Source organism: Cryptomeria japonica, chromosome 1, assembly GCF_030272615.1.
Source record: "Cryptomeria japonica chromosome 1, Sugi_1.0, whole genome shotgun sequence".
In the NCBI taxonomy this organism is placed as follows: Eukaryota; Viridiplantae; Streptophyta; class Pinopsida; order Cupressales; family Cupressaceae; genus Cryptomeria; species Cryptomeria japonica.
The window spans coordinates 92,351,077-92,367,041 of NC_081405.1; the positions used below are offsets into that span (position 1 = coordinate 92,351,077).

Genomic DNA, 15,965 nt, shown 5'->3' on the forward strand with positions numbered 1-15,965 from the left:
TCCCCCATCTAGTAAAATTTTCGAAAACCGTCCTAAAAACTCATAAACGGTCCACGATTTTGTCAGAGACCATTGACCGTCCCCGAAACAGCTGGGAGCGGCCAAGACGTCCCTCAATCGTCACGAAGAGAGACGGCCGTTTCCAGCGGCAAAGGCATTTAAAAACAAATTTTTTTATAAAATATTTTTTTATTGCAGCGATATTTATTATTTAATTTTTTATTTTAATGAAAGCAATAACGATAAATTTAATAATAAATATCACTGCAATAAAAGAAGATATATCATACTTGCAATTTTTTTATTTTAAAAATTTAATGAAAAGTGATCATGACAGTGACTTTGGTGTGGATCAAAATTAGGGGCAGTAACATACTATTTTTGTTTTCATTTTGACTTTGAAGTTTGCGACTTTGAGTCTTCTAACATTATATGATACATTAATACAATGATAATTGAATCTTGATATATGATATGATACTTCAAGTCTTTAACTTTTCATTTGGTTGAAACTTGCAGCCTTTGCTTATTTAAATATTTTGACATATGATGTGATAAATGATAGCAATAATTTTTAGTGTTTCAATGAATTATATATATGAATGTATGAAATTGAAATTTGAACTCTCATTTGATTCATTTGATCATGATGCTATCCAATATTCTTAATCTTATTCTATGATGATTCGATTTGATTCATTTGATGCTATGTCTTAGTTCTATGATGATTTGATGAATGATCAACGATTCAATAATTTTAGATTTAGAAACTAGATTCTGATTAATAAATGTTATTATGTTGCTATGATGAATGTTTGTTGTGTTACAATGTTACATAAATTTCAGATTTCCCTATGCATATATAGCCATCCCCTACTCTGGGAAAAAAAATGTCCCCGAAACCGGTCCCCCATCCCCGAAACTCGGGGTAACATAGCATAATAGATGATTAAGAACAAAGATTTTCCTGGTATGACTTTTGGGTGTGAGGGCCAACAACTGCCTCAAAAAGAGCAGAGTGATTTGAAAAAAATAACATTAACCCTATTCACCAGGAATTTCCTCCTGTACAACATGTTAGCCGACCAACTGCAAATAGCATAAGGAATGCTGGTACCATGGCCTGCACACTAATTAATTCTATTAAATAGTATGTTGGACCTTTGTAGGTAACTGGTGAATGAAGTTAATAAAAGTGGTAACACTTTCTAGGTGTTTGTACCTTTGCTGTGGGACAATGAACCATGCAGATTTAGTGTAAATACTCAATAAGACCAGCATAATAAATGATTAAGAACCAAAATTTTCCTGGTGTGACTTTTGGGTGTGAAGGCCAATGACTGCCTCAAAAAGAGGACAGTATAATGGGAAAAAATTACATTAAGCCTATTCACAAGGAGATTCCCACTGTACAACATTTTAGCAGACCAACTGCAAATACCAAAAGTAATGGTTGAATAGGTTTGTGCCTACCAAAATCCAGCTACATTCCCTAACATTCTAGAGCAGACTTAAGAAAACAAACTTTCCTCTGCATTTATGCATTAATCGACTCCCTTTTGTTGTTGTCTTGCCAAATTGCACATTTATTAACTGTATATATTTTCCAGTATCTCATTATATGTTCAAGAATGTAGGAATCACTATTTTCTAGTTTCCATTTAAAAAACATTAAAATAATTATAACTATCTTTTCAATTACAAAACTGCTATTTTCATACATTTGAAACCACGATAGTTTGCTATTTTCATATGTTCAAAACACTATAACACACTTTAAATTTATCTCCTTCGATCAAAAGGTTAGTCTCATATGGATTAATGTACCTCTGATAGATTGGGCTCATTCTATAATCCTTTTGTCCAATTCAAACTTAGAAGTTACAATGGTGATAAAAACATTGCAAAATGACTAAATAGCTGCTCGCGCACAATCATGGATTGCAAAACCCTTGTGCTTCTACAATGTGTAAACATCCTAACTGTAAGACCCTCATACGGTCCTTGTTAAATATTGTTTTTGTATGCAGTACGTATAGAACTGAAATACCAAACATCAAGCACAGTGTTGTGCAGATCAAAGATCAGACCAAAATGATTTACAATAGTAAAATACAAGGATCGGTTGACTTCTGTCAATCCAATCAGTTTTACATATTTTATTGTACATTAGAATTGGATTTTTCCATCCTCCTCCATTGATGCAGGTGACTTAATTTATTCCTGTAAAGGAAAATGCATTTAATAAAGAAATGGATGTTTATACTTTATATAAAGAAAATATTACAGCTCCTATGAATGCTGATCCTAGGATACTCTTTAAAGCTGCCTTCTAGCTTGCATCTTTAGCTTGTCCTTGAGCCCGCTTTCTAAGATCCTCAAATGTCTCCATACTTGGTGCATCAAAACCTCCAGCAAACTGTAAGCAATTTGTGAGTATTCCAGAATTTCTGAAAATTTTATAACTGTCTAGAACATAAGAATTGAACTTAAAAATGTGTATAGGCCAAAATGATCTGTAGGACCTATCAAATTGTGTTAAAGAGATCAGGTTTTAACTTTTTTAAGGCTGAAATAGCCTGTAGAAACTATCTGAGTGTTTATTTGTTTAGTAGATTGTTTCAATAATTATTCATAATCATACAAGTAATGATATGTTTTAGTTTGATGTATTTAATTTTTAAATGATCAGTGTAATCATTAACCCAAATGTTGTAACTCCTCACCTGATGTACACGAAAGGCAAAACGAACTCCTTGCAAAAGAAGAAACTCTCTAATTGGCTCCTTTTCTGGAACAGTTGCAATGGCATCCAATTCTGATATCACTCGCTTCATGTACTTTTGTGCTAATTGAACACAGGTAAGTTTAATCTGCATTTCCAAACAATTAACAGTCCTTCCTTGTAACCATTGCCCATTAAAAATCATTTAAGTAAAGACAAGTTCTTTGCATTGTTAAATTTTCATGGTGGAAACATTTTTCTACATCAAAGGGAAGATTTTAAACAAGGCAATACATTTCGATGTTATGTACAAAATTCAAATTGCATAATGTCAAATGCATATGAGAATAACAAGCCAAACCAAATCCTTTTCAGCATGATGAAGTTTTTAAGGGTTATTTACGATCAGGTGCCCTACCATGAACAAAAAAGCAACCTCAAGAAGTTCTCTAATAATAGGTGCATTCTTTATCAATGTTATTAAATTAGGGAGTCTCCTTTGGATTGACAAAGATGTATAAGTAGTTCGTGGCATGCTTTATGCTATCTTGATTGATCAAATTACTTTAGAAATTCTTATGGACTTTGTGAACTGTGAAAATCACAAAGTTTATTTGGCCCTTAACATACTTGAGCAAATATTGGAGGGTTACCATTTGGACGATTGACTTTGACTAACGTTTATCAAATGCCTCCTAAATTGCAGTCATATTCAGGATGATATGAAAAGGTGTGCACTATACAAATCTATCCAAAGTTTGCTTGTGAAAATATAATCTTGTCATTGACTATGATTTTAGGATTCCTGTGAAGCTTTGCACATTCTCCATTTAAGATTTGGCCCCTGTATTTAAGATTTGGCCACTGTACTTGCTGGGAATGGGTTAGCCATGCCATAGAAAAGGGAATATTTGGTGAGTCTCCTAATGACCACCAGAATAACACCTGTAACTTTTGATTTAAACAAACATGTGAAGTTCATGGAAACTCCCTCCCGAAACTGATGAGAAATTGGCAGGGATTGTAGGAGACTCACTGACTAACTGTTACTCCTTTATTCTACATACCAAGCATTCAACACCACAAATATTTTGGCATCTGCTTTAATCAATCCCCAATGAAATCCCTCTTGATCTTGTGATAATTTTTTATGAATTTGGAATGACCTATCAAAGAGGCGTGTAGTTTTGATAGGTTCAATCCTTCAATTGTGAGATCTTGCATAGGTATAACTTGGTATTTGTACCAGACAGAATTGTCTATCCACAAACGTCATCTGCTCCTCGTCTGTTGGCTGTAATTTTTTAGATGAGTTCTTGGGTAGTGGGATCTTGTTGCCATTCTAGACAAGGCCCTTCCAACCAATCAGGTTGTACAATAGAGATTGTCCACAATAAGGGTTTTAAGTTTTTAACCTTTTTTTGAATTTTCCTCTTTCCTAGTTGTCACATTTTTCTTTCCCTTTTTGTATATGATCTGCATCATCTCTTTTATATCACTGAGGTATCCTTCCCGTGCTATGTTGTTTGTATATTTGTAATTGGACTAGATGGTTTAGGTTCTACCCCATTTAGGTTCAGACTCTCTAGTTATGTTTGGAGGGTCCGAATTTAGTTACCTTTCAGCAACTAGGGTTCCTCTCACCCTTGTTTTTACATTTTCTAATGCAACTAGATGTATGTTTCAATAACACTGACCTACTAGAGCCATTTGCGTATATTAATACATAATTTCATTCCTTCAAATTTTTTTAGTTTTTATTGTTACTTAATTTATTGCTCAGGATCTTGGGATTGATGACTGGAAGTTAAATATTGACTTAAGAAATTGCCAGAATTTTAAGTTTTTAATTTTTCTTCAATGACCTGTAGGCTGTTATCTAATTGCACAAACAATTACATGTACAAAATAGGAAAAGGTTCGTTAAATAAGGTGGCCACTGTTCAATGACAGTTACAAAATTGGGTGGATATCGTAAAGAAATGTGAAAGTGGCAAGAAACAAGAAAATCAAGAAATAGTAAGGGGAAAGAAGGAATGGAGCTTCACTAAAAATTTCAAATTAAAAACAAATCAGTCAAAATATAGTTAGCTTGGTTACAACTTGCTAGTCGGTAGAAGGTTAGAAACTGAAAATTTTTGAAGAGGAATGAAATGCTAGAAATTGTCCATTTCTCTTTGATATGGCGCCATGAATCTTGTAAGAGGTCAACAGTGGGAGTTCAAACAGGCTTTGGTTTCTTTGGAGATTCTCAAAGTAAAGTTTAGTAGCAAACAGACGACTTATGTGACTAGAAGCTGTTTCCTGTAACCAAAATGGTTAATGTATCAATTTTCTAGAATTATATTTGCAATTGAAGCATTCTTTCTAAAATACAGAATCAGATTGATGGTATTTTTTAGCCATTTTATTATATTTTACTGCCAGCCACACTACACAATCACAATGTATGTGTGCATCTGCAAGAGATAACCTATTTAAGTGATATAAAACTAGGAAACTAAAATAGCCTGCTATATTAAAAAAAATCCAATTGAGCACTAGTTTAGACTGCATTATTGCTATTTAGTATTGATCCCTTCATAAAAACTCCCACATAAAAACCTAAAACATTTTTCTTGTTAACAACAAATCACAAAAGATATGATAATTGGGAGATGTAAAGGACACGTTCCAAAGGTGTCAACATTATAAGATGTGTTTTTAAACAAAGCCACAAACATGCTAATATATCGTATGTTCTCATCCAATTACAACTTGCCTTAGTTTGTCTTCAGGTAAATAAACTAGTAATTTATTCAAAACTACAGAAAATGGGCAAAAGGAGTGAAACAATGCCTAAAGAACAAAAACTATCTGGTAATTTATCTTTAATAATTGAAATAAGAAAACCACACATGAAGAAATTTGTTCACTATTTTTTAATCATTCTCAATATTTTTTTCTCCAGAAGAAAGGCCATAATCAACGTAAACTTCAGGCAATGCATACCTTGCCCAGAAGGCCAGAATCAAGCAACCAGTTTGTAGGAATATTAAACTCTTTATAACGAGCAATGACCATATCTCGCGTGCGTAGCAGTCCATACACACTCTTTTCAACTCTGCATCATTAATTGACATAAGAATAAGTATCAACCAAAATCAGAAAGATGCTACCATTATAGAGATAAGAGGCATATGTAACCTGACAATCTTAACGTTAGTAATCATAATGCTATTTAATTTTGAATCTTGATAGCTAGAGGACATGATAAAGCATTAATCCTCAAACCAGAGGTGGAAAAAAATGAAGATACCTAAACAAACAAAAAGTCTTTGTTTCCTGTTATTTTATTATTACATTTTTATTTTAAAGCATTTCTCCTTACAAAGATTTTCTTAAGAAATAAGAATTATCAAGTTATAAGATCTTACTGTTCAAGTAAAGATAACATTCTGTTAAGAGCTGTATCACAAGAAAGTGTTGGGCTATCAACAAAGGATGCAACTTCTGACTCCAACTTTTGCAAATCTTGATATTCAAATGCTGCTTCCCTCAAGACATCAACTTTACTCTCAGGCCAATCAAAATGTTTGAGAACTGCAAGCTCATCAACCTGAAAAAAGGAGAAAAAGTCATTTTAAAGCTACTGAACTTATATCCAGTTCTTCTTTGCACAACTGCTTAATAAAATTGTCTCTTGAGTCAAGACTATGTTAATAATAATTTAGATGTTCGTATCATAGATGAAAAAATCTGCAAAAAATCGTTTAACTCCCAATTTATCGCGAGTCAGTTATGGCAACAATTTAATCTGCAAAAAACTCTTGGGCCATTTTTTTTGGAAAAATCAGGGCGATTTATTGGAAAAAATTGCAAAAAATTGGGAGAAAAACTCAAATAAATCTGCAGTAATGATTTGTCGGGTAGTCTTTTACTGAATACTATCATGCAATTGATTACATAACCTTGCACCTTGCCATTTGTGAATCAATTAGTGTAACTGTGTACCTATCCATGACAAGTTAAAAACAGGTGCCTTCAAGGGATGTGGCATATCCATGGGAAGAATGTAAATCCTTTGCGTGTATGTGTGAGGAAAACTTCAGTATGGTGTTTTTGCATGATATGGTAGTTTCATGTGGAAGTCTCATGCTTCTTGAATCATGATCTTGAAGCTGAAGGTATGTTGTGAAGGCTGACAAAGTTCATCAATGTGTATGAGATGAGCTGAAAATTTGGAAGGCTTTGTGTGCACATGCCAATGCCAGCTATTGAACAAAGTATTTATTTTATGGAAGATGTGAAGTAGAGGAGAACTTTAATTCTACAGAAAGGAGATTCAAGGAATGCCAATCCTCTATAATATGTATTGAACTCAAATTCATTTAGAGGTTGCACTTATTTTTTGGTATATGATATGTATGTAACTCAAACTTTGATTTATATATGATGGAAATCAGTAATATGTTCTAGAAATTCAGTGTATATGTGTGTTTTCCAAGAATATTTTCAAATGTTTGATAAATTTGCCGATTTTTTGCCAAGTCCCGACTTTTCAAAAAATTGGGCCAAAAGAGTTATTGTCAAGAAAGAGTTTTTCATCTTTGATCCGTATTAAGTGTTGCTCATTTCTATCCAAGCATCTTGAAAATGAGCTTTTGGCTTATTGGTTTGACACTTTTAAGCATGGAACTTTCATTCACAAGAATTAACTCCTCAAAAAGATCCAGATCTGATAACTAAAAGTTGAAACGAAAGAACAATTAACAATTGGCAAGTATAAAAACAAAATAACTTTGACAACAGTACTTACTTTTCATCCATGTTTTAGATTAATATTCTTGAATTTTTCATTATCCATATTTTCTATATGCCTTGCATTTGTATGTATTGAACACTTCAATTCCCCTAATATAGTAACAAACAAAACATGTGAAATCCCACCCTTTGAGTTTCACTCGTATCTACTTCCATTCCTTCTCCAAAGTATGCTGTTTAGAGCTAGCTTTTACACTTATACTAAACTATTTCTCATACATTAAGATAACCAAGAAGTCTATGATAGGTAATAGCAAAAACCCAGTTTTCAGATTATTATAAGATGAGATCCCTTCACTTCATACGTTATATATTTGGATTTATAACCCAGAATCCATACAGGAAAAATGGGGGTTGATTTGGCTATCAAGTACAGAATGGAGCAGACAATCATCTTACGTATACTTTCCAGGTCACTACAGGTTGAAGACAGCACTTAGCTATCTGAAAACAAATCTGCTAGTAGTGTCATCATAAAATATAATTGGTTTGAGTCAACTAATAGCACAAGAAAAGTACTATAATTTATAAATGTTGAATGTAGTTCCTTGATTAACCTGTTCTTAATTTGCTAAAGTCAGTTATCTTTAAACCACAGAACTATGCATGGCAGCTATATGTTCTTCCATAGAGTACAAGCAGAAAGAACAAGGATAATGACCCCAAGGACTAGTTTATTGTTCAACTCCATGTCTTTGGTGATTCCATGTGTGAATACCAAACATAGCTCGTCAGAAAAAATCACATAGATATAAATTTCAGCCCATTTTGAACCCTATTAAACCTTTTTATAATCTTAAATTTAATTCTATCAATGCAATCTGGATTATTCAGAGGGCAACATTTCAGCTAAGAATTCAAAATAAGTACTTGTAAGATGACAACTGTTCAAATAATAAGCAAACAGAAAAAGGCAAAGCAGAACACAAAGAAAGAGAAAAATAAAAGTAGAAAGAAATTATAAAGAAATTATATTTTTGTCCCAAAATGACCAAAGTAAATCAATGAGACTTGGAAATTAATAGGTTAGGATACAAGTAAGAGTTTTAAGAGATCAAGAATTCAAAGAGCTATAAAAGTAATTAACACGACAAAAAAAATAGATTTCTAACTAAAGAAGGTGAATCTAAAACCAGTAAACCTCAGACAAGTTTGACAGCACAAATACAGATAACATTGAAAAGAAAGCCCATAAATGAAACCATGCAATAGAACTAGAAGGCTATTAGAAGCTAAAGGAGACTAAATTTTGAGTCCTAGGATGAAGATCAAACCTAGTTCTGACCTGTATCGAATTCCAGAGTAGAAAAAAAAACAGGTGTATCATCATTCATCATAATCAAACCAATATAGGATATGATATATCAATAAGAGCATAATGACCTAGGCTAAGAGAATCTAGCTGGACAATCCCACAAGGGAGTAGGAATACTTCCCCTAGAATCTTCTCCTAACATCCATAGCATACAGTCCTCAAAAGATGGAGCAAAGGTAACCAACTAGTCCTTTATGCCAAAGACAAGCAGACCCACCAAGCATAAGTATAAGTGCAAAGAAAATGGGGTTCCTAGGTGCCAACTCACAAAAAAGATTGTTTATCTCGTTGTCTCATCTCTATATGTGCATGAAATAGCTGTATCCATGGGCATTTGACTACTAGTATATGTAAAATGGACCAGGATCGGTTCTAACAATAAATAACATAAGTTAAAACAAATTAAAAAATCCTGCATTAATAAGCGCTTATTTTCCTTGGATGTTTCTAGAGATGGCCTATTTTAGCCAGCCTTCCTTTCTCTTGCTCTAAAGTTCTCATAAATGTTTCCTATAGTTCTAGACAATCTCATATTCTAGGAGTTATATTAGTTTATTTTGCTTCTTGAGTAATTTACTTCCCCACTGGACATGGATTAAGAAACCTTTCCATATCTATTTGTAACTACACTTTAGTTGTCATACATTGCTTGCTAGTGAGCATCAAAAAACTTTAATTATGTATGACAAGCCATTTTTATATGCAGAAAAGGCAAAAGATCATACCAGACTCAGAAATATTAAAATACCAGTTGAAATTTGAATAACCTACCACATAAAGTCATTAAGAAAAGAATTGTGTTTCTCATTAGGAGAGCACTGAATTCTAGTAATTACCATAAAGAATTGTGTTTCTCATTAGGAGAGCACTGAATTCTAGTAATTGCCATGAACTGTCATAGTGCAGTCACTAGCTTTAGATTTAATTCTTAAACATGAAAAAGAATGCTTTAAATAAAAGTTTCTCATCCTGCCAGTGCACAAAGTCAACATCTTGTTTGAAACCAAAAAAAAAGCCAAAAATGAAAGTTCCTCATCCAACTAGTGCACAAAGTCAGTACATCTTTGATTATTCTTTAACATTTGGTGAAAAGAAAACATACCAAAAATGAAAGTTCTTCATCCAACCAGTGTACAAAGTCAACAACATCTTTAATGTTTGTATAGATGGCTACACGAACTTCATTAGCCAATGATTGAACAAAATCACCTTGAGTTTCTACGTCAGCTTTGACCTGCCATCGTGAAGAACATTATAACGAACCATTCCATTTATTTCATGGAAAACATAATTTCTCTACAACTGTGCAGCTATAGGACAGAAATTAAGATCCATAATATTTGAATTGTCAGCCTGAAAGACATATAACAAGACCTTTATGTATTACTAAAAATGTGGAGCTTACAGCTAACAGATATGCAGACCGGTTCTCAAGCTCTCCAATTATGTTATTATGAGCATCTGCAACATTGCTAGATGTGGCAGATGTCACATTAGTGACCTCCTTTTGGACTTCTCTTTTCACCAGAGATTGATAAAACTCAACTACTTGTGGCACTCTATGAACTTTTTCTCCTGTTTGTCTTTGCAAATCCTGCAGACTATTGGGAGGTGGTGGTGGAGGGGGAGGCATACCAACAGCAGCTGTAGATTTAGACGGAGGTAGGGATGGAGGAGCTGGCATGCGAACGTCACTTGAAGCTTTAATTGAAATACCATTGTGTGTTGGAGAACCCATGGATGGCTTGGGGGGTGCCTTTGCAACCTTTGGGGCCCTCTTTTGTACTTCTGCAAGTTTCATTTTGCTGATTTCTGGCTGTTGACTTGGATGGTCACATGGGGAGTTAGTTTGACAATCTCTAAATTCAAGAGCTTCCAGGATCTTTTTTCCTGTTAATTTCTCTGGTCTCACATTTTCAGTAAGTGATTCTATTTTATTTTTTTCTGATTTTTTTCTCATTCTGTGTTGTTCTGCTTTGCCTTTAATGGCATTCTCTCGTTGCAATGCTAACCAGTGCCTATCTTTTGAGCCAGGCTTCTCTCCCTCATGTATGCCTGCAGCAGATTTTGACACAAATCTAAGGGAATCTGCCACACTGTTTGATGAATTCTTCATTTCTGGAGATGTTTCTGACATGTTACTCTTATCCATTTCAGATGAGTCAAGTGATGGCATTTCTACACCATGTGCCTCAAGAAATTTCGTTGCTATATCATGGGCATCAAGTAATGTGCTTGATTTTGACCAAAGCCTTGTATCAGAATCAACTTCCCTTCTAACAGAGTCAATGGAACCACCATTGCTTGAATTTCTTGACAATACAGTTTCTGATGGGACACTCGACATTGAATATCTGTGTTGTGGACTCTTCTTCCAGGTCATAGGACCATTACCTCTTCTGTCCCCTGATGATCCACCTAAAGATGCCAGAGAATCATCCTTACTTCTTCCCCATCTTTTTAGTTTGTGGATCAAGCTCGACTTTTTTGATCTGGTTTGTCTGCTAGATACACTATCCAAAGAAAAGTCATCAAAGTCACCACTATCAGAGGGTGTGGATGTCCGGGAAGATGCGGTCTCAAAGTCATTATCTGTGAACTCTTTCTCGCGCAATGTAAAAACATCTGGCCCAGCATATTCAAACATAAGCTGTTTTGCCTTCTCCTGTGATCTTGGGCTCAAGCTTTTGTTGAGATCACGTGCGGTCACTTTTCCTGGAGGAGCTTTGTAGTTCCTCAACTCGTAGCGCAGGCATGCATTAACCCATCTCAAATAAACCAATGCCTCAACTTCGCTAAACCGATTATTCTGCAGTCCTTCTATTTGCTTTGACAGATCTTTATTCTCATGCCTCAAGAAATTGACCTCCTCTCTAGCCTTTTCTATAACCTCTGTCTGCAGTTTGAGAAAACAACCAATACTTTTTATTGGACATGAAAAACCACATTAAACACAGAGTACAATTCAAACACAAAATTGTAAATTGGGAAAACCTCATGATTCACATACAATTTGAACAGACCTAGAGAAAAGTAGACAAAAAAATGTACCTCTGTGATTTTAGAAAGGGAAGCGATTTTTGCTTCTGCAAAGTCTAGTTTCACCATCAGCTCCCGCTTTTCTTGTTGCAACTCTTTGTTGGCCCTTCTTAATTCAACTACTTCCACTTCAAGTTCTTTCAATGTCTGCAATTTCTTCTCCAATTGAAAATTCTTTTCAGAAGCATCTTTCTCCTTAACTTCAAGAACTGTGATTCTTTGTTGAAGCATATGAAGTTGTTCATTTGACTCTTTAAAATCCATTTGTATCTGTCTTTGAAGCTCCTCAATGATTGATCTGGCACATTCAAGCTCTTTGTTAACTAAAGAAGCTTCCACTAATTCCTCTTCAATTTTCTTCTTTTGAGCTTCCAAAGTATTTATTTTTAATTTAAGCATTTCAATCTCAACTCCATTAAGTTTGAGACGCCTCTCTAATTCAACAATGCTTGCTTCCTGTTCCTTTAGACCATAATACTCAAGCAATTCATTTTCATAACTTTCTTCCCTTTTCTGTAATTCTTGGACAAGAGCCCTTAATCTTTCAATTTCATCACTAGCATTTGTCATTGCCTCCGCATACATATGCCCGTCATTCTTAGGCATTAAATCAGAATCTATCTCCATAGACTGTTTATCCTTATCACCATTTTGTACAGTTTTAGAAGACTCAGCATCTTGGGATGGAAACGGCATCTCCTCTGATATAAGATCACTGAATTCTGGAAGGAGAAGTTGTTCATCATCATTGAAGCTCTGGTTGCTCAATGATGAACGAAGGCTATCAATTCTTTTAACCTCCTCCTCCTGCTGCTGCAAATCCCACCAAGGCATCCAACACTTATCTTTCACGAAAGAAATCATATATAAAATCCTAACATAATTATTTGTTTATTTAAAGGGTTTAAAATTAAACTTCTATTCCTTCTATTCACCAGGGCACCATACAGGATACCCTGCTTCCTTAATCATTTTACAATTTGCGTCTCTTCTAGGTGACCTTTTAGGGAGTAGCAGCACGCTAAACTGGCATTTGAGATTCATCTTGTAGTAACAAGAGGATTTTTCTCTTTACCTTATATATTGTAATTGTACATATTTGAATTTAAACCTCAAGACAAAGTTGGGAAGTAAAAAGGATCTTGGCAATTCCCTTATTGGCTAATCATACATAGGGGCAAAAAACCAAACAGGACGAGAAGTTGCTAATGGTCCAAACTAAGGGCTAGCTCATCAAAACTCGGATGTGAGACAAGCAGATGGACAACATATAATTAGAAATTGAAATAGAGGATCTGTGTAATCTGTACCACGGAAGCAATATAATCAGACAAAGATTTCATCATGGAACATCCAATAAAAGCACCTTAGGAGTTCATTTAAGGTTCTTTAAGAGGTGAGAGTAGAGAATGTGAGGGTCTCTTTATTCAGAATTAAAAGAACAAGAAGCAAGCCTCGGTTGGAAGCCATGACGTCTTCAACTTCAGACTTTTGGGTAGTTGAGGCAACTATGTCTTAAAAACAGATAGGTCCCATGGACTTAATTAAAGTCAGTTCATGCAGATTCATAGCTTCTTGCAAATAAAATATAACAATAAGTAACTACTATACAAAAGCCCTTCTGGCTTCAGATCTTGAATCAGAGGGTTCATTACAACAAATAAAACAGGCGCTCACAAACCAAAACGAAAATCATACGACTCAAAATACTTCTCAACATAAACGAATTGAAAACCAAAAACCAATTAACAAAGAGAAAGAATTGGAAGGGATTTACACACATAATTTTTCTGTGTTGAATCAGCTTTCGAGTATGAACAGATTTGTTTATTGATTTCGACATTGTTTTCTTGTATTCCCCGGATTAAATATCGCGGTTCTGTATCCACAACCAGCAAATACGATTCAAAGAATGCATCAATAAAAAATTCAACAACCCTTTAGGTACCAAAAAGTAAGCTTTTCCAGAAAGCAAAAAGGCCTCAAAAAAATTATGTGACAAGTTGAACAAAGAGGTGGCAATAAAAGGAAAAACATATATTTACCTCTTGCAGGATTCGATCGACTGGCAGGCTTACTTCTGAGCTGAGTCAATACATAAACTGCAACAGACAGACTGACAGCAAGGCCTATCTTGACTATCATATATGTAAAAATTTTACTTCCTCGCACCCGTATTTCTCAGTCGTCCCACCACAATTCATGCTTTTATTCGCTCACCTGACACACTGATGGAAGCAATCCATCCAAAACAATTTAATCTCTTTCAATCTTCAAAGCAAGGAAAACTGAAATCTCTTAAACAAAACTACTTTCAGCGCTAGAAAATAAAGCAACCAAACGTTAAAAACACGAGGAAATCAACTTGAAAAAACAGACATAAAATTCGTTAGCAAAAAAATAAGTTCAATGAAAAAAGAATAAAAGCAAAAACTTAAAACACGGATTTCCTGAGCCGTTAATCCTGATCAAAATCGAGATAACGGAAAACATAAACTTAATCCCCAAACAGACGACTGGTCCATCGTCATTAAATTCTTGTAATGAGAAAATGTCAAAAAGACCAGAAAATTCAGGTCTTACCGGAAAATTCTGTACAAACTCGATCAATCTCCCGAAGCGAAAAGAATTCCAACAATCTTTTCGCGGCAATAAATAACGGTTGTGAGTCCAATATATATTGCAAAATTTAATAGCAAAACACCTCAAATTCCAGAAAATTCACTACGAAAATAAAAAATATAGTTGAGATTAATCATTTCACTTAAATTAGGTGGCAAAGGCGGCAAGATATGCATTGTTTGCACAAGGGTTTCAAGAAAAAAAAACAAAAAAAACACAATGTCAAAAACTTTCTGTGCAGTTAAAAAAAACAAAAAAACATTTTCCGGCGGTCGGTAATTGATACGCCACTGACCTCCATTCGATGCTTCTGCTTTTCTTATCGCGAATATATTCTTTAACCAGCAAGTTACATATTGATTTTTAATATTAAAAAATCACAAATATAATTTTATATTGCCTTAACAAAGATTTTCAGATTTGTCCTTAATAATTGTTTGTCTGGTTTTTATGGCTATTTTAATTGGTCCACCAAATCTTAGAAAAGTGGGTCCACTTCAACTAGTTTTCTTTCCTGCTTTTTACTTGCGTGGGACTCGTTTCGCCACACCTGATATTCCACGTGAATTATTCCGTGAAGCTGAGTCAACTATGAAGATCTGTGTGCGAAGAAGCGGGTAGAATGGTTATCATGGTTTTAAGAGGCATTGAAGTTTTCCATTTTGTGGAGATGAAGCATTTGGAATGGTATATATATATATATATAATTTTTAATCATTTCAGGAGTGCCTGGGTTTATTTAGAATTATTTTAGAATCATTCAATTTCAATAATAGATTAATATGAGAGTAGAGGAGAGGGCCCTATAGGGTCAATAGTGGGGATAGTAATTGGGCACAATTAGTCTATTAGTGGAGCACAAAAAAGTGTCGCATCAATACTTATCCCTAAAAAGATTCTACTGAATTTGAAAAAGCAACCAATAATGTGATGCCACATCAGTGCACCAATAAACATGACTTAGTGCACAACTATGGGTCTTACTTCTTTTTGGGACCATTTTGGACACCTTGGCAAAAAAGGCATGTGATGTGGCATCATATTTGACCATGGAAACTTGAAACCAATTTTTTTATGTAGGGGACTTGACAAGGAATGTTTTACAAAATTCAAAATATTTGAAATATTTAAGACAAATTTGGGAAGGCGCGAAGTTAGGCTACTCCACTATAGGGCCCTCTACTCTATATATCAAGAGTAAAAGTATAAATGAGAAATATTGTATAGAATGGCTTATCATTAACAATTTTTAAGTATTAAATTATATGTAATTATAATGGTGACATATAAACGTTAAAATATATAAAGAGATTAATAACTCATAAAGTAGTGCAACAAATGGAATTATAAAACTATAAATAGAAATGATATCAAAATCAAACTATCAAAACAGAGTTGGTATTCAAGAGAAATGTAAGAGCACACAAGGTTTGCTTCAATATCAACCAAGGAAGGAAAGAG

At 34.3% G+C, this 15,965-nt stretch overlaps 1 protein-coding gene across 4 annotated transcripts; it reads right to left on the reverse strand.

Annotated features, from left to right (window-relative positions):
- Positions 1-1,753: 1,753 nt before the first annotated feature.
- LOC131042001 (protein CHUP1, chloroplastic) lies at positions 1,754-14,813 on the reverse strand. Of its 4 annotated transcripts, XM_057975291.2 has the most exons (11): positions 14,466-14,813; positions 13,928-14,110; positions 13,664-13,761; positions 11,895-12,695; positions 10,249-11,739; positions 9,946-10,077; positions 6,142-6,323; positions 5,717-5,828; positions 2,727-2,873; positions 2,317-2,419; positions 1,754-2,211 (listed from the first exon to the last, which is right to left on the reverse strand). In XM_057975291.2, exons 2-10 carry the CDS (start codon positions 14,025-14,027, stop codon positions 2,333-2,335), a joined length of 3,150 nt encoding a protein of 1,049 aa, XP_057831274.2. In that variant the 5' UTR covers positions 14,028-14,110; positions 14,466-14,813; the 3' UTR covers positions 1,754-2,211; positions 2,317-2,332. The 4 variants fall into 4 exon arrangements, with proteins under 4 accessions (XP_057831274.2, XP_057831275.2, XP_057831272.2 ...); XM_057975292.2 differs by having other exon boundaries at positions 1,754-2,419; positions 11,895-12,692; XM_057975289.2 differs by having other exon boundaries at positions 1,754-2,419.
- Between the last annotated feature and the right edge of the window lie 1,152 nt (positions 14,814-15,965).

Coding starts and splice junctions, on each gene's coding strand:
- LOC131042001 (XM_057975291.2), bottom strand. CDS start 14,027: ATGATAGTCAAGATAGGCCTTGCTGTCAGTCTGTCTGTTGCAGTTTAT. Junction 12,696..13,663: donor ATTCAACACAGAAAAATTAT/GTGTGTAAATCC, acceptor TGGGATTTGCAG/CAGCAGGAGGAGGAGGTTAA. Junction 2,874..5,716: donor ATTCTGGCCTTCTGGGCAAG/GTATGCATTGCC, acceptor TTGGAAATGCAG/ATTAAACTTACCTGTGTTCA.